The sequence below is a fragment of the Pipra filicauda genome, unplaced genomic scaffold (assembly GCF_003945595.2).
Source record: "Pipra filicauda isolate LSUMZ 115617 unplaced genomic scaffold, ASM394559v2 scaffold115_size4368891_pilon, whole genome shotgun sequence".
Taxonomy (NCBI): Eukaryota; Metazoa; Chordata; class Aves; order Passeriformes; family Pipridae; genus Pipra; species Pipra filicauda.
In genome coordinates this window covers 172695-193813 of record NW_024103607.1, presented here as the reverse complement: position 1 = coordinate 193813, position 21119 = coordinate 172695, and the positions used below count along the sequence as shown (strand labels likewise).

The window sequence follows — 21119 nt, the reverse complement described above, 5'->3', positions numbered from 1 at the left end:
AGGACAGACTTTCAAATACCAAGTTTGTCATTTTGCATGGCCAAATAGTGAGAAAAACAAGATTTGTACTGCGTGTTATGAAGGATTTATATAGAAACAGAGAGCAACGTGCACAGACTATAGTTCCTATTCTTTTCAGATTCTACCAAAACCAGACTATATATATATGTATATTTCTCAGACAGTTCAGATGTGGGAAATGTTTGTGAACTAAAATCAATGAAAAAGTTTTTATTTACAGCTCACTCAATTACAAAAAGTTGTGATTGTGTTTTGAGGTTTCAACTACTTTTTTGGCTTTGCTCACTCTCAATCATGCAGAGCAAGAAACCAATCCTATGCCTTGTAGACTAACACTGGGGTTTACAACATAAGCATATGAATTGTTAACTACAACTTGCATATCCACTGCCATTCTTCTCTTTCCCCTGAAACTTGTTTTAGATTTAATCTTCTCTGGACACCAGTGCACCTCTGAGTACCTCAGATTTGATAAAACAGCAAGGTTTTATTTTACTGAAAATATTCCAGCTATATACACACACTATCTTTCATTTCTCTCCTTCCATGAGTTCACTATTCTTCATTCACCTACTTGATCTCCACTTTTCCATTTCCAGTCATATCCTCTCTCCCTACATGTGTAAATGACAAAAATAAAGGACTGTAGAAATTTAAAGGATGTAAGTCCTGAAGAGATCCACCTGTGTATTTCTGCTTGGAAATTTAATAATTTCCATTCCAGTTGTACAGAGAACCATCTACGGTTCCTCTTTTCCTCAAATGTTGCTCTTCAGCCAATAGGATCAGAACAGTTGTGGGCATGACATTCTTGTCTAAAGCACCTACACATATTTGCCTAAGAAGACACAGAATCATAGAATCATTTAGGTTGGAAGAGTGAGTCCAACCATTAACCTAACACTGCCAAGTCCACCACTAAACTATGTCCCTAAGTGCCACATCTACATGTCTTTTCATACCTCCAGAGATGGTGACTCCATCACTTCTCTGGGCAGCCTGTTCCAATGCTTGAAAATCCCCAAGGTGAAGAAATTATTCCTAATATCCAATGTAAACCTTCCCGGGTGCAATTTGAGGTTGTTTCCTTTTGTCCTCTCATCTGTATGAAATGACAGATCCCCTTTCCATACCAATAAACATACAGATGCTGCCAACATATAATGCACCCTATCTTATGGAATCTTAAGGAATGTTTCACTTCTGTTTTTCTACATACACAGTTAACAGCTTTACTTGAAGTTCATAACCAATTCAGTTGTTAAGCCATAGGGTTGCAGGTGATGCCAGGATGTCTAACCCACCCACTTCCATAATCAAATCAGGTGGTGTCATCTGTATTTTAACCAGCTATATCATTTCACTCCTGCCAGATGCTTGTCACCCCTGTTCTTAAGTTATCCAATACTAGGAACACCACAGTCTTGCCAATCTCCCTGTTCATATGCTTAACTGCTTTTGTTACATCTAGTTTTTCAGCCTTTTTTGTAGCTGAAGACTGGCACATTCACTCTCAATTCATTCTGCCTGTTTAGCCCATGCACCCACTTATCATCCTCTGTTTCTGCTGCTGATATTTCTATTCAAATGCAATACTGTACACTCAGGCCTTGTGAACAGTATACTTTTTTCAGATCTAACCTCTGGCACCCTTTCCTCCTTTTTAGCATGTAGTTTATCCTCCCTCAACAGCTTGTGGGAAAGGTTTACTTGCACACTTCAAAGAAATTTAATTTCTCAGCTTCTGGTTTTGACACAAAGTGCACGTTTAAGGATTTCTCTTGGAGACCTCCTGGATAATAACTAAAACTCTTCACAAGACCTAAATTCAATTGCAAACACTCTCAAGAACAGTGTTATTAATAAGTAACTCTTCTTACAGCAAAATCACACCATTTCATTTCTTCCCACACCCCCAAAGTTAGGTTGATCTTCCTCTGAACTTTTTGAGCCTTTGGTTGCTAATGCCCTCTGCAATAGGTGTTATGTCATAAGGTCTCAATGTGTCTTAAAGCCTTTGCAAGGAAATCCATTTCAACTACAGCTAATGCAAAAATACTCATTTAACGCACGTTAAATTACAGATAGACCAAAATTTTTTCTCTAATACTGGTCATATAGCTGTCACTACTTTAGAAATAAGTGACCTCTTTTTTCTAACTTGTAACAGTAACATGTACTAATACATCAGACAACTAAATGCATCATTCTGAAACAGGAGTCATACAAAAATCCTAATAATATTGTTCAGTACTTTCTATATAAATCTTTCCTTTAATCACTTTAAGAAATAAGCAGTATTTCCAGCAAACATGTAATGGCTTAAGACAACTATAAACAAATTATATGCTTTGTAGAGCAGCATCTATCATCAAATATATTTTTTTACCTCTTTTATAGCTCCAAATTTTGTGTGAACTTCTTTTTCAACACCTCTTATTTTAGCCAAAGCTGCTTCATGTTTAAAAAGCAATGCTTCTCGTTCTGTTAGACAACGCTCTTGTTTCTGGAGTTGGAGAGCATACTCCTGCTGTGCTGAACTTTCTCTCTGTATCAAGAAAAAAATGTTGAAACTACTTTAAAAACCCAAGAAGTTGTCACAAATTACACTGCATTTGAATTTTTGTTACATAAGAGCTTACTAATACAAAGTATCCTGATGGCCATCTATGTTCAGTTTCCTCACACGTTATCCCAAACGACTGATGCGCGTTGGGATGGCTCGGCCTCCCAAAATACAAAATTCAACTCTATATTGTTGCTCAAGTACAAATCTAGACCCTTAAACTTTGGCTTTTGCTTCCAAAATGTTTGGATAATAGTATTAACTGTAAGACAGAAGAGAGTCTGATGTGACTGTCTATGCTGAATACTAGATTTATTGTTACTTCAATTAGTGGGAAGCATCCCTGAAAAAGTGGTGAGGGATAAAGAGATACAAAATTATTTTTATCTCATATGGTGCAAAAGACAGTCACATCAAGGAATCTAGCGGAAGCTTAGGAAGTCTTACAGAGTAAAACCACATAGGAGGTTCTTCTGTTAGTAGCTTAGGCCTGCTGGAGATGGACTGGTGGGATGAATTGAGGGTTTTTGCAGGAGGTCATGAAGGTAAGTGCTCTGGAATGTGTAGAGTCAGAAGAACAGTTTTAGATGCTCTCAGGAGAAGTAACAGTTGTGGGTGCTTCCCTCCATGTCCATAGTGTGTTACAAGACAGTAGAAGCACTGTGTTCAAACTCCCTCAAGCTGAATCTACCCACCTACCTGACCTACCCATAATCCAAGTCAAAGCACCATTACCAAATCAGTGAACTAATTTAGGGAAAGAGGCATATGAAGACAGAGGTTTAGTATATAATTAATTGTGCTTAGTACAAAGTAATAGCACTAAGTAATAGCTTTAATACATAGGCAAGTTTTACTATGTACATAATTTCTCATTTCTTTATCAAAAGTAAGAATCTTCATAACATTATTCAACAAAAATTTTAAGGTTGAGTTCCTACCTGGAGTTTCTGATGTATGACAAATAATTCATCATAAATTTGACTGATGTGAGGTGGTATTAAGCCTTGGCTATTGCATGCCTGAGCATCAGTTCCCCTCACAATTTTCTTTAACAAGCCACTACCAATATTTTGGTCGCTATTTTCTTGTGTATTTGCAGCCAAACGAGATGGTAAGGTATGGCCTGTGGACAGGAACAAAAACATTTTACATTAAAAAAATTATTCGTAGCTAAATAATTATATGACTGTTGTATAAAACCATCGAAAATGTATTTTAGGAATTCAGAGTAATAAGTATAAAGCAAGATGTATCAAAATGTGAAAGTAATCTAAAGAATTACAAAGAATTGCTCAAAGCAGTGTTACACAATTTGTTTGAACTGATCAGGAATCAATGGAGTTTTATAAGTAAAACTGTGCCCTCCACTGCAATACAGAAATCCCAGAGATATCTGTATAGAATCTATGCGCAGATCGAGTCATTTTGTCACCAAAATCTCCTATTATTTCTGTAAGGGCTTCAGGCAAGTGATTTCCTGCTGACTAGACCTTAGGTTGACACCTAAGTTAACAGCAGAAGACTTAAGAAACTACTGGACACCACATGAGAAACTGTTCGACGTGACAGATTACAGTGTAAGGAGCTGATGAAAGATGCAGATGGCACAATGAGGAATGGCTGGATTTCACAAATAGTCAAATGGACAAAGTTCACAGATAACTGAAGGGAAGTATTGGGATCTTTTTGGGGAGAGACATCTTGCAAGGTCAACTGCACCTAAGTACCACATCAGGATAAGATTACCACAGTATCAGAAACACTAACTTGGTACTTTGCTGGTTTTTGGCTGGGATAGAGGCAATTTTCTTCATAGCAGTCAGTGTGGAGCTATGGTTTGGATTTGTGCTGGAAACAGTGTTGATAACTCAGGGATGTTTTAGCTATTGCTGAGCAGGGCTTGCACAGCATAAAGGCCTTTTCTGCCTCTCACCCCATCACACCCCACCAGTGAGGGGGCTAAGGGTGCACAAGGACAGCTGACCCCAACACCATACAGTGTCATGCTCAGCACATAAAGCTAGGGAAAGAAGGAGGAAGGCAGGGACATTCAGTGTGGTGGTGTTTGTCTTCCCAAGTCACCATTACATGCGGTAGAGCCCGGTTTTCCTGCAGGTGGTTGAACACCTGCCTGCCCATGGGAAATGGTGGATGAATTCCTTGTTCTGCTTTGCTGGAGTGCGTGGCTTTTGCTTTACCTATTAAAGTGTCTCCATTGACAGCTCCAATGATCTCTTCTGCCTGGCTTCTGAGATTCCTTTTAGCCACTTTGGAGTTGGTTGTCTGTCTGTCTCCACACTTTCACATACACTTTCAAAAGAACACATCAATGCTCTTCTAAACCTAAAACTCTCCACAAGAGAGGGCTACACTGATTCGCAAACTCCTCCACTTGCATTTTCAAACATTTTCAGTGAATGAATGCCACTTGGTCCCTGCTACAAGATTGTAGCTAGAATTTCCTGGGTTAGCTGAACAAAAGGCAACACTACCCATTGCTAGTTTTTCCATCCTTAGACTGACAAAAAACATCTAACTAACAGAGTTGTAGTATCTGTTAATGTAGCTAGCTACTTAAAACAAAATAAAGCAAAACAAACACACAAACAAAAATCCAAAACCCAACTTGTTTCTTCATTTATATTATAACGTCAGCTGGCAACCAGTTTCATAAAAGGTTGATCTCTTTTTTTTAAAATTTATGTTAGTATTGCTTCAAGTGCATCTGGACCTCCTAAAATAAGTCTAAAGGAGTTACTCATATTTATGTGAAAGGTTAAATCCCCCATCTAAAATACATTTTAGTTGATTGTTGTATTTCTGAATTGAATAGAAATATATTTACTAGAAAGTTTTTAAAATTACATGTTACTTCACACAGAGTTGCAAGAATATGTAAAATTAAATATTTATTACCTGTTTCCATGTATATAGCTGTATTTTGAATTGCATCAGTTTCAGAGCAAATAATGGACTTTTCTTCTATTTCTAGACCATTTGAATCACAAAAAGAATCTTGCTCATCACCAAAACTAAAAATACAAAAAAGCAATAATTTTAAATTACTCAGTTCCTTTCTAACATGCTACATAACTGAGCACTGAGAGAAGGCTGCATAAAAAGGCAAACATTGCTCAATGTACGACTTCGATATTTGACTAATAACAAATAGCAGAGTTAAATCATTCGGATGGAAGGCATTATTACTTGCAAGACTAACCACAGCAATTAGTAGTGTTGCTGACTTAAAAGTAGTAGCAATAACTAGGATTTTCATGTTGTAAGCACATGTATATGACAGGTAAAAACAACACTCTTCTCTCATCACAAACAACCAAATTTCTGGAAAATTAAAAATACTTGCCCCCTTTTTATATTATATTTTTCATATTTGGTGTAAAAAAGCTCTGAGAAGTAATTTTTTGGCTTTTGGAATCAAATTATCTCTCAAAAAAATAAATCTACTTATCAGTCTGGGCTATTTGCTTTCCTCCTAATTAATTTTTTATCACCTAGTTCAGTTTTTATCATCCCTGTATCCCATTAGCAATTTCAACATGCACACATCAGACTAAAAAATGAGACAGTACTGCTCATAAAAATCAACATCCACATTATCTCATAAGTTGGCCACAAACAATTCTTTACTCAAGAATACAGGAACCTTAACTTTTGCACAGTCCAAATATATTGTTTACTCATGGTTTATCTGAATGATGAGAGGAACTGAAAACACCTACTACCAATCCTGGTCTTTAAAACCTTTTAGGAAATCACTAGATCTGATGCTGTTCTCTCTTCCAGTTGCAGTAAATTCTGACTCTAAAGAACAACTTGACAGAGAAATAGCTGTGTTTTCCAGTGAGCTGTCCATGTCACCTGCAATACATAAAATTTTTATAATTTTATTTTGCATTTGAGAAGTTGACATTAAGAAATCAACAAGGGCCTATTAGGAGTGCTTGCCACATAATCATGTAAGTTTAAGAGCCAAAACCACTACTGATGCAGCCTGACAAATTAAGAATTATAAAAGCTTAAACTACAGTAAGAATTATTTAGCATTCACACCAGATTTGTCTTTCTGAAGTTTTAGAGCTTGCCTGCATATACTAGTTTTTCTGTAACCGAAGTCTGAAAAATAAATTGTTTTAGTCTGCTGTCCACATGCACCAGCAATGTGTTTCTCAAGAAGCCCAAACACATTCTAAATATTAAACATTTATGTATCTTTAAATTAAAGCTAAATATATGCATTATGAGGTGGACTGCTACCAACTACGTCAAGCAGGCCTTAAACACAAACAGGCTGTTCTAAAGAATCCTTTGTGTTCTTTACTCCAATGTTAACATTCCCAGGTTGGCTCCCAAGTATCACAACCCCCTGATCAAGAATATCTACCTATTTGAAATGCAAAATACTTTCATAAGTTTAAGAACCATACAGCTCTAGTATGTATTTTCCCTGAAAAAGATCAAAGCACCATTGCTTGGTATTACCTTTGTATACTAAGGAGCTTCCACTTTTACATTTGGTATGCAATGCTCCCAAGAGGCAATCCTACAAGAAAACACAAAACCACTGTAATCTATTAAGAATTTTCAGGGAAAATGTATGTTACAACTTAGTTGTTTAACAGTTACAACTCCTTGTGACAGAATTCTTACTACAAACCACTAGCTTTGAAAAGGAAGTAGGTTTTTCTTCAACATATAAACATGGCCCTCATACTAATGTAAAGAGGCAAATATATTCCCTACAGTCTAATAATGAAATATTCATAGTGTTATATGTTAGAATATCTGAGCCTAAAATTTGAGCATATAAAGCACAATGAAGATGGTAACATAAAATAAAGGCATGAAAGCAGAACTAGGTAATCACAGAAACAGTGCCATCTACCTTCATACCTAGGCTTTTTATGCCAGTTTCCTGTTCTACTTTTTCTTACTATCTTGTAACTACATACTAAGAAACTGAATGACAGAAGTTTTATGCTACAAGTAAAATCAATTAAATGTACATTAGAAGATATTGAAAATATCAGACTCAAAGTAGTTCTCATCATCTTAGTTGTTTCACTGCATCTCTCTGCTGTGTTCTAAATCAAGTGATCAACTGCTGTAATTTTCTGTACTTTAATTCCCACTTTCTAATGAAATAACCCACAAATGCAACATTTTCTTCCTTGCAAGCATTACACTTTAAAGTCTCAGTGACAGTCTTTAAAATGTAAGTTTTCAAAATTATTTTCTCTTGAAGTACAGTTCTGTAATTCAAGCAGAATATTCCCCAAGAAAAACACAGAATCTAGAGCACCATAAAATGCTAGTCATGTTGTAAATCCTTCTGCAGAAACTAATGGCATACAGCCTGATTTTAGCTGTGAAAGAACTCAAATCTTCACATCAGAAGAGAAGGCTTAGAGGCGACCTCATCACTCTCTTCAACTACCTGAAGGGAGGTTATAGCCAGGCGGGGGTTGGTCTCTTCTCCCAGGCAACCAACAATAGGACAAGGGGACATGGGCTCAAGCTCTGCCAGGGGAGGTTTAGGTTAGATGTTAGGAAGAAATTCTTTACAGAGAGGGTTATCAGGCATTGGAACGGCCTACCCAGAGAGGTGGTGGATTCACCATCCCTGGAGGTTTTTAAAAAGAGATTGGATGTGGCCCTTAGTGCCATGATATAGTAATTGGAGTTGGATCAAGGGGTTGGACTTGATGATCTTGGAGGTCTTTTCCAACCTAATCTATTCTATGATTCTATGATTCTATCACATTTGGGACAGTTCCGGATCCTAAAATGGCAAGTCACACTTCCTCAGAAAAAAAAAGCTGGGTTTTGCAGTCATTTGACGATTCCCAGGACCAACCTGATATCCCAGTACAACTATGTGTCTAGCTCAAATCCAGCTTTCAATCTCTCCCAATCTCTGGTTGCTCATGGATATTTCCCAACATATGACTTCCTCTGCAGCATGAGTTTGAATTTGTTTCAGTAAAAGACAAACAGAATTCAGGCAAAACAAAGGTTCCTGGCCAGCAAGTATTCCTTCTATGAATTATCAAAGGCTTTAAAAACACTAGCAGGGGGGAGGGGTCTTAGCTGCTGGATTTTTAAGTAGATCAGTTTCCCAATCCACTGTGCAAAGCCATAAATGTTTATGTGAGCACAAGGAAACAGAAGAACCACAGTCCAGTTCCCTCATTCATATCAGTGCAAAGAACCTAGCATTCTCTGGTGTAAAATAATATTGCTGTACTTTGGCAAGGGAATGATACCCATCATAATTTGCTGCCTGGTCAGCGCAGCAGTCTCTTATGAACTACGGGTTTGATTCTCCTCCGATTGACTAGGTATGGAACACTTTCCTGCTCTCTGACAACAGAGCTAATCACTAGGCTTCACAAAAAAAATCACAAACACTCCTAACGCATTCTAAGGAAGGCTGCCAATTGCTGGGGCTGAAGAGGATAAGAGAGAAATTACTTATCCTATTATATATATTTCATACATGCTTAGCAGACTACCATTTACATATGATCTCACTCAAGTGGAGGGCACCAGAAGGTTTTAGGCAAAAAATAAGTGTCTTAGTAATGCATAAAATTTGGATTGTAATTATCAGGGAAATTTCCACATCAGGCAAGGATGACTCTTCCGCACTTCTACTGTAAGGCAGTTAGAGCACGGGGGTAGGACAAGAAAGAACACATAACCTCCCCAAGTCTGTTTAAACCCCGTTTTTGTCCCTCAGTGCAGGGATATGCAACACCGCGGTGTTCACAATGAACCCTAAGGAGGGAACACAGCCCCCCGCTACAGCCCCCTCCTCCAAGCCCCTCGGGAACGCGGCGACGAGAAACGGATTTCCTCCTCTCCCTCCCCCCAGGCCGCCCATCCCCGGCCCCGCCGTCTCACCCCCGCGGGCCCCCGCGAGTACCGCGGCTGCAGGCGCCGGGCGGAGCGGCCGCGGCTGAGGCTGAGGCCGGGCGCGGAGCCCCCTCCCGCCATGGCGGCACCGCCGCGCTCGAACGAACCGCCGCCGCCCGCGCACGCGCAGACGCGCCCCCCGCCCCAGCTGGGGACGAGGGGCAGAGGCGACCCCGGGCGGGCGGGAAGGGCAGGGCCGAGCCAGGCCCCTCACGGGGCTGCGGGGGACGGGCACAGCACTGGTGGTTCTTTACAGTCTAATGGTTTTGTGGGACCTTTAGGGAATCACAGAGTCACTAAAGGCTGGACCAGACCTCTGATCGTCGAGTCGAACATCTGACCGAACACCACCACGTCAACTCGACCATGGCACTAAGTGACACATCCAGTCTTTCCTAAAACGCTTAAGGAAGGATGACTCCACCGCCTCCCTGGGCAACCCATTCCAATGTTTAATCACCCATTCTGTGTAGAATTAATGTCCAACCTAAGCCTCCCCTGGTGCATCTTAAGACTTTATGTCCTCTCATCCTGTCACCCAGTGCCTGGAAGAAGAGGCTGACCGCCCACCTGGCTACAACCTCCCTTCAGGTAGTTGTTGACAGTAATAAAGTCATCCGTGAAGAAGTACTACTACTATCCTGTAAAAATAAATAAATACAAATCCAAATAAAGTTGAATATTCAAGTCACATATTTCCAATTTACAGATCATAACAACTTAGTCACCTTGGGGAAAAAAAACTCTTGATAATGCCAGCACTGAACTGTAGAGTATCAGTTTAAATAAATCCCGCATTTATCCATGCATACTCACTCTTGAAGGCAAAATTTTTCAAGATACTGGTACTTAGAGCCTGCAGTGAGGTCGGAGAAGTTTAAAACAGCAAATAAACACTGAGCAGAACCAGGAGAGCAGCATCAGAGCAGTGGCAGTGGGTTATACTACAGCATTTCAGGTAAAATCTCAATGTTTAGTAGATGTTTTTTGTTAAACCAAGTCTTTTAGAAATATTTTAAGTACAAAAAAAGAGTTGGTGTACTTCTCTAGCAAAACATTGATCAATACATTTAATAACTATGCTCTCTTAAATCTACTGAGGTGATACTGAGAGACTCCAGAGAGCATGAACAAGCATCCAGCTGCCTCAGCTTGCATTCTGCACATTGAAACGTCCATTAATTTCAAAGGACTTCAGTGCACTGTCCAGCAATTTGCATCTACAATCTGCACATTCAAAAGAGCTTCGTGAGAGCAGGAAGCCAAATTATGCAAGTTTTTTTTTTTAAACAAACTGAAGACATTTATTTTAACAAGACTAGGATTTTATTTTTAAAATTTGACACTTAATACAAATATGTCAGGATAACACAAATACACCTGAAATATGCCAGTGCCTGAACTTTATTTAACATGCAAAAAAAATCAATTAGAACACATAAAAAAATCCAACTATAACCTGTAATTTTACATTTATACATCAGAAGTGTCCATTTTAAGAAGTTGAAATAATTAGTCAATAACATCTAAGTACTGATTTATACCGCTAAAACATTTGTTTACTGAAAGAAATAATTCTATATTTGCCCACAGTCTGTAATGACAATTCTTGCATTTACTAGCCCTTTAGGAGAACCGAAGGATTCAATCTTTTTCACGACATCCATTCCATCTTTCACAAACCCAAATACAACATGCTTGAAGTCCAAGTGTTCTGCTTTTTTAAGTGTTATGAAGAACTGAGAATTATTTGTATCCCTGCCCTTATTTGCCATTGACAACAATCCAGGACCAGTGTGTTTCACTTCAAAATTCTCATCTTCAAATGCTGTTCCATAAATTGACTGTCCACCTGTTCCATCATGGTTAGTTATATCTCCTCCCTTAAAAAAAAAAAAACAAAAACAAACAAAACAAAAGGGGACATAGCATTAACTGACAAGTCCCAAAACACAAACCAACAATTTTACTTCCTTTTTGTTTTTCTGGAAGGCAGTGAGTTTCTGGCTCCCTATTATTTGACTATACACACAGAAGTGATAATGTATGCTATCTTATCTTTGAAGGAAAGCCTTAGTTCTAATTGAAAAACTTCTCACTGTACCTGGAGAAAATTTAGGCAAAGTAGACCAAATTTACAATATACTAATTTCATGTGATAAAATCTCACTTTGTCACACATATATGGTGCAGATAACCATTTTAAAAGAAAGTCTCATCCTTATAGGATGTGGAATACCTTGAAACAAGCTTAAGCCCTAAAAGACCTGATGATGCTTTCCTTATCAGAAATGGCTCTTTTGCAAAAACTTGGCACCTAAAGTGCATACTTCAGGCACAGGTGATACCTAATCAAGAGACAGGGTAACATTTTATTCTGGTTAGAAGCCGTTCATATATTACTGTCTAATTTTGAGTTTATAGAAGGCTGTCTACATAACTCAGCTTCAGTGATGTAGTGACATCCTGAACATTAGCATAGTGTATATGGAAGTTGGTTCATTCTGCACATTATAAGTCACTAAAACTCAATGAATTCTTGATGAGAGTTCTAGGAAAGGAAAGGTCTATGATCTATCTCCTAAGCCTTCAGCATTCATGAAGAACTTGCTAGTGCTACTGAACGCACACCAAGGTTTAAAACCAACACTGTCTACATGGGGGTTCGGATGCACTGCAGGCTGATACTCTTGGTGCAAAATTTGAGTATTTTAAGAACAGGCCACTGCATGACAATCAGATCTAGAAGACTTCTTTTAGATGGAAACCTGAACATCTAAATACCGGGAATATCAGTCTTCGAGTACACGCTACCTGAAATACAAAGTGCACCTTAAACTGTAAGAGAATCCTGGAAAGTAAGTGTTCTTAGCAGGTGAGCATACAGGAGCTCCTCTCTGTACAGAGAGAAAAATGAATGGTAGTTATGGGAACACTTACTTTCCTTGGTGTTCCTGTTCAGCAACAGGCCACTTGCCCTTTCTAAGAGGATTTCTTTATCTCCACTTTTTATTTCCACACTAACATGGCACCGCTAGGTAACACTGAATCATGTGGAGCTGGCAGACACAGGTAAGCATCTGGCTTAGGGAAGCATGTGCTGCTTGCACCATTTCTCATCTCCTTGTAGGGAAAGGGCAGATAAGAGTATCCTGCACAGTGGATCCATGCTGCCAACAAGTATGTGCTATCCTGTAGAAGTGTTTTTTGAAGCGCCATCTTTAGTCAAGATGCATTCTCATTCTCTCGAAGAGTCTTCCTGTTATGCTTACCTGACACACAAAGTCGGTGACTATTCTGTGAAAGCGGGAGTTCTTGAATCCAAATCCTTTCTCTCCTGTGCACAGGGCTCTGAAATTTTCAGCAGTTCTTGGGACAATATTTGAAAACAGCTCCATGGTTATGTGTCCTAAAGGTTCATCATCAGCAGAAACTTCAAAATACACAACAGGGTTGGTGTCCTTTGACAGTCCTGCTGCCAGAGATAAATGCCCCTTCTGTAGTTCTGACAAGCTTAGCTGGCATTCTTCAAACCTCCTCTTGAAAGAATTAGCCATTTCTTGGCTTTTAAATCGGACTGCAAGTTGCTCAACTTTTACTTCACCATCTGAAAATAAATCCAGAAAGAGGGTTTCTTTAGTTTTATCTTATAATCATTTCCTGGGAAAAACAAAGGCACAGAAACTACAGACCGCCTAGGAAAAACAACAAAAAACACCTGAAAGACTCACCAGCATAATCTGTGGCTGTCCAAATTAAAGCATTGTTTGATGTATCAGAGGGCACTAAGTTCATTTCTTTGGTGATGACATGGTTTGCACAGACCTTAAGTACTTGGTCTCTTCTCATTAGGACTCTATAGTATTTCTTCTGTGTATGGAAGAGGATCTTGATCTCTCCAACACCACGCTCCTTCCACTGAGTAGCATCCCTGTCCCATCTGTAGAGTTTTGCCCTCTCTTTGAAGAGAATCTCTTCGTCTTCTTCTCCAGATTTTACCTCCACCTAGAAAACCAACACAGTAGAATGACTACCTGTGATTTCCTAGGAGAGATATTAAATAGTTATTACATACAGTTATGATGATTCTGACACATTACAGTGGAAAATTATTCAGTGTGGTCCCTTCTCCAACACAATTCATTACACTGAAGTGAGTGTGACATTTAGCCTTTTCAGAATTTAAAAGCCCAACAAATTCCACTGTTTGAGATTAATTATAGCACTGCAATACTCCTTCACCATGCTGCATATGGTTTTGGCAAGTTTCCCAGGAAAGTTTCAGGTCTGCTGCATGATGTGCATACTGAGAAGGGAAGACGCAGTACTATTACAATTGCAGGAGTTCTTTTGAACATTGTTTAAGAACTTGATATTTGCATTTGAATAGAATAAACACCAAGTCCAACAAACAGGTCTGACAGATATATCTCCCTTTATGTATGCATATTATGGCCTCTAACCTCCTTTCGTTAGCACATCTTCCAAAGATAAGGAACACTTGAGAGAACTGGAGAAATATGTGACGAAAAACATTACAGAAGTCATAATATGACACACAGATGAGCAAAAGCATACTGAATTTTGAAGAAGGTGGTTGAAAGCATGTTACAAAATACATCAGATTAATACTGTTCAAATTAAAGAATGCTGCATGCTGTTTATTTATGCTCTATTTGCCTCGCTTAATAATTTTACTAATCTATAGTTGAATTATATTATTAATAGAAAGGCTAGACATTATGACTAGCATCAAAAGAGTCAGAAATGGTTATTAGGCACACTATGGCTAAACACCAAATCAAGACATAAATGTGTGAAGCCTCACTCCACAAGTTGTAAGTCTACCTTCAAAGTTGAAGGTTCTACTTCTTGAAAAACAATTTATTTTCCAAGTAACAAAGTTAGTTCCCTTAGCCTTCAGGTGAACTTAGCTGTGTATCTTTTTGCTTAGGGATCCTAAGAAATATCTTGCCTACCTTAGAGTAAAAATTGTAAGTTGCTATGGCTTCCACAGAACTGAATCTACAAGCCTTGATACAAAGCCACAGCTGAATTGTATTGGCACTAGCAGTTATCCAGTTCTCCTTCCTGTTCTTCAGCTGTGCTATATATAATGTTTTAGTTTTTCTAAGTTATGTGTACAAATTTGCATTCTGATCAACACTCAGCCGAGGTATAGAGAAATCAATGTTTAAGATTTTAACTGAGGCACCAGACCCTTCCCCAGTGCTACACTGTACTAGGATTTAAAACAGCAGGTGTTTCTACACAGCCAGTGTAACATATGCAGAACAGGGTGCACACAACACAGAAAGCAAAGTTAAGCATGTCTGCTAACATAACAAGTTTTTAAAAAATGTTTTGCTTATCTTAATGTTGTTTTATATTCCAGAAGTCATCTTACCTCTGGTAAAGACACAATTGGCTCAAAGTGGATATCATCACTGTGTACCACCTCATCATCACTACCACCTTCATCTTCATCTGCTTTACGGGCAGTGTCTCCAAACACAGCTGCTCCTGTATTTGCCCATTTGAAGTTTTTATCTACAATTAGGAGAGTCACATTTTAAACTTTGTGTCATTTTTTTCTTCCTGATAAAAACTTGCAAAAAATTGTTGTTTCTACAAATCAGTAGAAATATGGTACATAAAAGTTTTATTGTATGAAGCAGAAGTCCAGCTGAGGTCTGCCTCAGAGACTAGTCCAACTCACCTTTTGAGCCAAAAGCGAAATCTCCAGAGCTTTTGGAAGCCAGATCTGCAAATGACAGGCCTGCAGTATTGCCAAAACCAAATGAGATGACTCTGTTTTCTATCAAATAAGAGGGGAAAGTCAAAAGTTCTTCTCTTACTTTCTTAAAGAAAATGCATTTATGTAGTCACACAAGAATATACTGGAGAAGTGTCTACAGTATTTTTATCATCCAATAAATTTCAGTTTGTGTGAAGTATGTCATAATGACAGTTTATTATGGCTTAAAATAAGGGCTCAAGACAGATTTTCAGCATTCTACTTCTGTGCAGATCCACAGAGTTCTAATAAGTATTCATGTGGTATTTCATGAACTAATGAAAGTACCTCTCATAAATTACACAGCAGACACTAGCACTGCTCTGTAGTAGTGAATTTGAACACAAAAAAAATTTGATAAAATTATTTTAATTATTTTAATTCCTAGACACATTTTTTCAAACCATGACAGCTTCTAATTCTAATTGGTACTACTTCTTCCCAAGGCAGCAACTAAATTACATAAATTAATCTACAGAAAATCATACTACAAAAAAGTCCCAGAACATACCTCTGACCTTACCTTGTGTTGACTCCGAACAGTCTGAATCACTCTTTTTAGTTGACAGATCTACAGGTGTGTCATCAGCTCGGGATGAAGTCTGCAATACTTGCACTGTTTCTGTGCTGGAATCTGTTTCTTCACTGCTGGTAGCTGACTGGACAAATATTGTCACCTCATCGTTTGATGCAGGAAGCATTTCTTCCTTACTGGTACAGACTAAGTCACGTGAGCTTGCAACCTCATTCTCCTGCAATTAATAAAAAAATAACATAATAGCAAGTAAGCTAGAAGAGCCTAGGGCACAAACCATCTCTGCAGAGACTAAGCACAGATGTTTGAGAAAATAAAAAAAGAACACCAAGAAAAGTTGTTGTAAGCTTTCTGGAGTTTTGTCATGATGCTTAACATACAAGGAGGTTAACTTGACAGGAGACTGAGGTATCTGGGAAGTAGTAAACTTTAAAAAGAATACTGTGACTTCCTGAAATCAATTGGTTCTTCTGTATACAGTAGGAGCAATATTACTAGCCAAAGCAGTTTATGAGAACACCTGAACATTCTTTCTCTTTTGAAAGAATTTAAGCTCTAAGCTTTCTGTTTCAGTGTTGGCATCAGGCACAGCCACAAAAGACTCAAATAGTTTTTCCCCATTGGATATTTTAGTTCTCACAAGGGGAAAACTGTAATGTCTTATGCATATATGAAGTAATTGCACAAGTTTAATAACAAGAAATTTAGTAAAGATTTAGTTCTTACGTTTGTTTCTTGAATTTTAGCTTCTGACTTTAAGTCTTCTGGACTGTTATGTTCAGTATCACTGCTGACACCACAGACAGATGTAGAAGGAACCTGCTGAGCTTCTGCTTCAGCTTTCTCCTCAGGAGTTGGTTTCTTTTCCCAAGTAGCAGCACATTTTCTTTCACTGCTGAATTTGCTTTTTCCTGCAATGCCTACTGCAAAGAGTAAAAATTAGTGGAAAATATTTCAGTATTTAGTTGCTATTTATTTTAATTTCTGGCACCTATACTGTAAATTAACCTCATGATAGCCAGGGCAACTTGAAGACAGACCTCAAGAGTTTTTCAAACAGCATTACTGTTTAAACAGTGGAAGTGAAGACTACCTAACTTAACTTGGGGTGACTAGAATTGGAAACATAAGTAATTCTCTATTGCAACCAGGGAATTTCCACACAATGATGAAGAGTTCAATCTTGCAGCTGCCATGAGTAACTTCAACATTTCCTCATATTTCAGATGGCTCAATATTTACACCCTTGTAGCACATATCCCCCCCAAAAAATCCCCAAACTTCACTTCTAGAAGTATCTGCTCAGATTTTCAGTTACGCAACACTGAAGTCTGAGGCACAGTCAAAGCTGACATAAATATAAGCAAGTCTTCTACACCTGTACTTTTAGTATAAAGTCTAATATTTTTTTTTGAGCAACATTAACTCGTAAGCTTAACTGACTATCTGCAGAAGAAGCAAACATTCAAAGATGTAGAGAATTTTTGTCTTGAACGGTATCATGCCAAGCTGAATTTTTCATATTCAGAAGAACCTCAAGGTAGGAAAAGACTTTGATGTTCTTGTTTAGAGATCACCTGAAATGAACATTTCTCATTCAGGTACCACTTTACTGCTAACTAACAGTTTCACATAGTGAGCTTAAAAGCTGTACTTTGATATGCAGCTTTTCTGCTCCCAGCATCAGCGCTTCTAAAAACTATCTCAGGAAACAAAATTAATCTCTGCCCACGTGTCCTTCAGATTCAGTTTATGTTTCAGTACATAAAGCACAATACTTAAAATTTCTTAAGACATACCTTTTACAGGATCTTGCTGTTTCTTTTTCTCTCCTGAATCACTAGGATACAGTCTTCCGTTAAGTTTCTTAACAGCTGTTTCATAGTCTTCATCTTAAACACAGGAAACAAGTGTAAGTTCTCAGGCACCCTCTAGGGCAGAGAAGTCTCCTAAGCCCTTTCAATTCATAAGCCTAGCAAGTATGCGTAATTTTTTTCTTATGTTTTAAGAGTTCCACAAAACAACAGGTAAGCTTTCACTTCTAGTTTTCCATGCATGTGCTTGAGTGTTCTGTAACACTTTTTCCTCAGTCTAGACTGTTACAGATACATGGCACAGGTTTTGTTTTCAGAAAACAATTTCTGACAGTGATTTTTTAAGAGTACCACTGTGCATATTTGGGAAAGAAGACTGAAGATCTTTTACATAAAAACTTGCAAGCTCAGGTATTTGTGAAAGCAGGCTTGTCTTCTCCAATTTTCTGTTGAATACAATGCTTCAGAACTTCCATTTAACATATTTGCTGCTGAATAAATTAAGAGTAATTTAGTTGCATTTGATAAGATTTGACATAAAAGAAGTTCAGGTTTAGTATTTGGAATATGCTTTAGAAGAAAAGCCATTAGTCTAATATTTAGGGAACCTGAGCTTGTTAGTTTTTAATAAAGACTCAAAATACTTACTTCAGTAAGTCTCAAGTATCTGATTATTCAGTCTTACCTAACCAACTGCCTTGTTGACACTCATCAACAGCCACAATACACCAAGACAAATTCTCTTTAGTCACTTCTGGGCCTCCATTGTACTATTCTGTCTTGAAGACTTGAATGTACATCTTTGGCCATAAGGATGTTGACAGGATTGATTCCCATTGGTCCAAACAAAAGTATGTGAGTGTCTAATGGTTCCAACAACATTCACAAAGTATCTCAACTTGGAAGGGACACATAAGGATCACCAGCTGCAGCTCTCCGCTCCTTGCAGGACTGCCTCAAACCTAGCCATATGACTAAGCAAATTGTCCAGATGCTGCTTGAACTATGACAGGCTTGGTGTCCTGAGGAGCCTGTTCCAGTGCCTGACAGCACTCCCCTGACAGCTTTATTCCATTTCCTCATGTCCCATCACTGGTCACCAGAGACAGATCAGCACTTCCTCCTCTACTGCCATCCCTAAGGAAGTTGTAGATTGTGATGAGGTCACCCCTCAAGCCTTGTCTTCTCCAAATTGAACAAACCAAGTGACATCAGCTACTTTTCCTGAATCTGGGTGAAAGGCCTTTCCCCATTTTGGTCTCACCCCTCCAACAGTCTGATGTCCTTCTTACACTGAGGCACCCGAAACTGCGTGCAAACCTCAAGGTTGGGTTGCACCAGTGCAGTGTATTACACCCTTTCCCTCACAAAAAGGTAATACAAAAGTAAACTTTGGCACTTCTTACCATCATCCTCGTCACTCACATATCCAGGCTTATTCTTGTAACAGAAGAATGTTGAAGGGAGCTTGAGAAAGTCAGCGAGAGCTCTCTGTTCAGGGGTAGGTGTTAACTCATAAACTATTATAACATCATCAGATGAAAGATTGTCTTCTGACACTGTTGTCTTCTCAGCTTTTACAGAAATTGAACAAACCATTAAAACTGAATAATTTCAGGGCAGGAAATAACATTAACCCCCCATTATTACAGAACTGAATTAATTCTAAGTGCCTACATATTTTCTGTTGATCCACAGGAAACAAAATTAAAGTTCCAGGATGCTAGGACAGATCATCCTGTTAAAACTCAGGAAAGCTCAACATGCGTGCCCAACTACATCCTGTTCTATTGCCTTTGGAATTCAAGTATTGGAACAGAAACATTTCTGCATCTTTATATTGTTATAAAGATTATTTAAAGAAGTTCTCATATCAAATAAAATACGGCAATGGAGGAAAGGGACAGAGGTGTTACATAGAGGTAAATACGTAAACTTCAGACCTGAGAAAAGAAAAAGTGAAGTTGCGTACATGTCAAATTGCATTGCTTAAAAGTGCGTTAAGTTCTAGAAAATTTTAAACAGCAACTGAATAGAACTTACTTCAGGTTACCTGTGGGAAATCTATTCTTTTTCATTAGCTAATCTCAATTTACCATAATAGCTGTTGCTGAAACTTTTATTGTTACAAAAGTAACGTAATTTTTAGTTTCACCTTGTTGAACAACAAAAAATATTGCTTTCAGCCTATTTAGCTAGCTTTTCTAGCAAGGACAAATATCACTATCAATTTTCTTATATAGCTTTTTACCCTCTCTCCTTCTACAATAAAGTGCCCATCCCACTGGTATTGAGAACAGTGCATGATCAAAGGTTAAAGCTGAAAGTAAAGCCTAGAGCAAACTGCAGATAAACATGTGGCTATAAGGACAAGCAGACAGCTGTGGAAAAAAAATATTTGAGTTTATTATGAGAGAATGGAAGCAAAGAGGGAGGATATACCAATTTAAATATTATCTATGGTTTGGTTGGGCTTCCGTTTGTTTAGGTTTTAGCGTTGTTTCGAGATGGTGAGTTTGGGGATAAAGGTGTGAAAAACAAAATTTGTTTATAAGAATTACCCCACAAGCACATCAGTAGCCACATATCAGCTGTTTCTAAGAACAATCTGATTGCTTTAGTACCTCAGCCTATTTGTTCATGTTATTCAGATTTGAGTTAAACCAGTCAGCAGAATAAAAAAGAAGTGGTCTCAAAAGCTCACTGTGCTTTTCATTAAAAAATATTTGATAAGTTTGTGGCACAATGTAGTCAGTGGAAACCTAAATCTTAAGCTAGAAATCAGTTCCTGAAAAACATTGATTTTCCTGAGCATACAATTTCACAATCATCATTGCAGGAGGAGACAAGGACAGAAGAGATTTGTAATGTTTACAGACATGTCCCTTAATCCTCTGATGCAACTGACACACTAAAATAAGTCTGCTTTTTAAAAGCAGTTGTCTCACTAGTATCTGCCAGTAGATTAAGAGTAAGCAAGATCCGAAGTACTGATTCAAACTTATGTCTTTTTTCAAAGTATTCCCTCCACTGACTCAGTGGGCACTGACTTTGCCCCAAATGACTCTCCCTTTAATTAGAAAATTAATCATTTCAAGCATTTTAATACACCAGACTGTAGCTCAAACCCATTACCAGGACATACAGCCTTGTAAAGTAATCCTTTTTACTCACTTTTTTTTTTTTTAGATCTACAGGCCTTTTTGAGCCTGTAGAAAGCAGATATATGATAAAACTCTTGAACAGCAAATTTTTATGTTCATATCACAACAGCAGGCTATAGATATTTTCATACATTTTCTCAGAACATTATACAAAAAACTCACCCTAGTTGATTTAAGAATTAAGTACATGTAGTACATGTTATAAAGATATGCACATATCTTGCATATTATCATGTGTTTTATTCTCTCAGATTAGTTAAGCAAGTGTCTTAATTGGACTGAG

At 38.1% G+C, this 21119-nt stretch overlaps 2 protein-coding genes across 5 annotated transcripts in view; both read right to left on the bottom strand.

Annotated features, from left to right (window-relative positions):
* CCDC138 (coiled-coil domain containing 138) overlaps nt 1-9590 on the bottom strand; it is a 37838-nt gene extending 28248 nt beyond the window's left edge. The window contains exons 1-6 of one of the 2 annotated variants that reach the window (XM_027743522.2): nt 9515-9590; nt 7091-7151; nt 6331-6469; nt 5507-5622; nt 3529-3713; nt 2411-2569 (exon numbers count right to left, since the gene is read on the bottom strand). In XM_027743522.2, the coding sequence (XP_027599323.1) occupies nt 2411-2569; nt 3529-3713; nt 5507-5622; nt 6331-6464 (594 nt within the window). In that variant the 5' untranslated portion in view covers nt 6465-6469; nt 7091-7151; nt 9515-9590. Of the gene's footprint in view, nt 1-2410; nt 2570-3528; nt 3714-5506; nt 5623-6330; nt 6470-7090; nt 7152-8045; nt 8053-9514 lie in introns of those variants that run through there. The other variant, XM_039384459.1, reaches the window with a different exon arrangement.
* A 1239-nt stretch (nt 9591-10829) lies between these two features.
* Nucleotides 10830-21119, bottom strand: part of RANBP2 (RAN binding protein 2) — a 33043-nt gene continuing 22753 nt past the window's right edge. The window contains exons 21-29 of one of the 3 annotated variants that reach the window (XM_027743420.2): nt 19079-19246; nt 17658-17750; nt 16585-16781; nt 15835-16075; nt 15246-15344; nt 14934-15076; nt 13258-13531; nt 12799-13133; nt 10830-11409 (exon numbers count right to left, since the gene is read on the bottom strand). In XM_027743420.2, coding sequence (XP_027599221.1) covers nt 11104-11409; nt 12799-13133; nt 13258-13531; nt 14934-15076; nt 15246-15344; nt 15835-16075; nt 16585-16781; nt 17658-17750; nt 19079-19246 — 1856 coding nt within the window. In that variant the 3' untranslated portion in view covers nt 10830-11103. The remainder of the gene's footprint in view (nt 11410-12798; nt 13134-13257; nt 13532-14933; nt 15077-15245; nt 15345-15834; nt 16076-16584; nt 16782-17657; nt 17751-19078; nt 19247-21119) is intronic. The other 2 variants (XM_039384451.1, XM_027743422.2) reach the window with 2 other exon arrangements.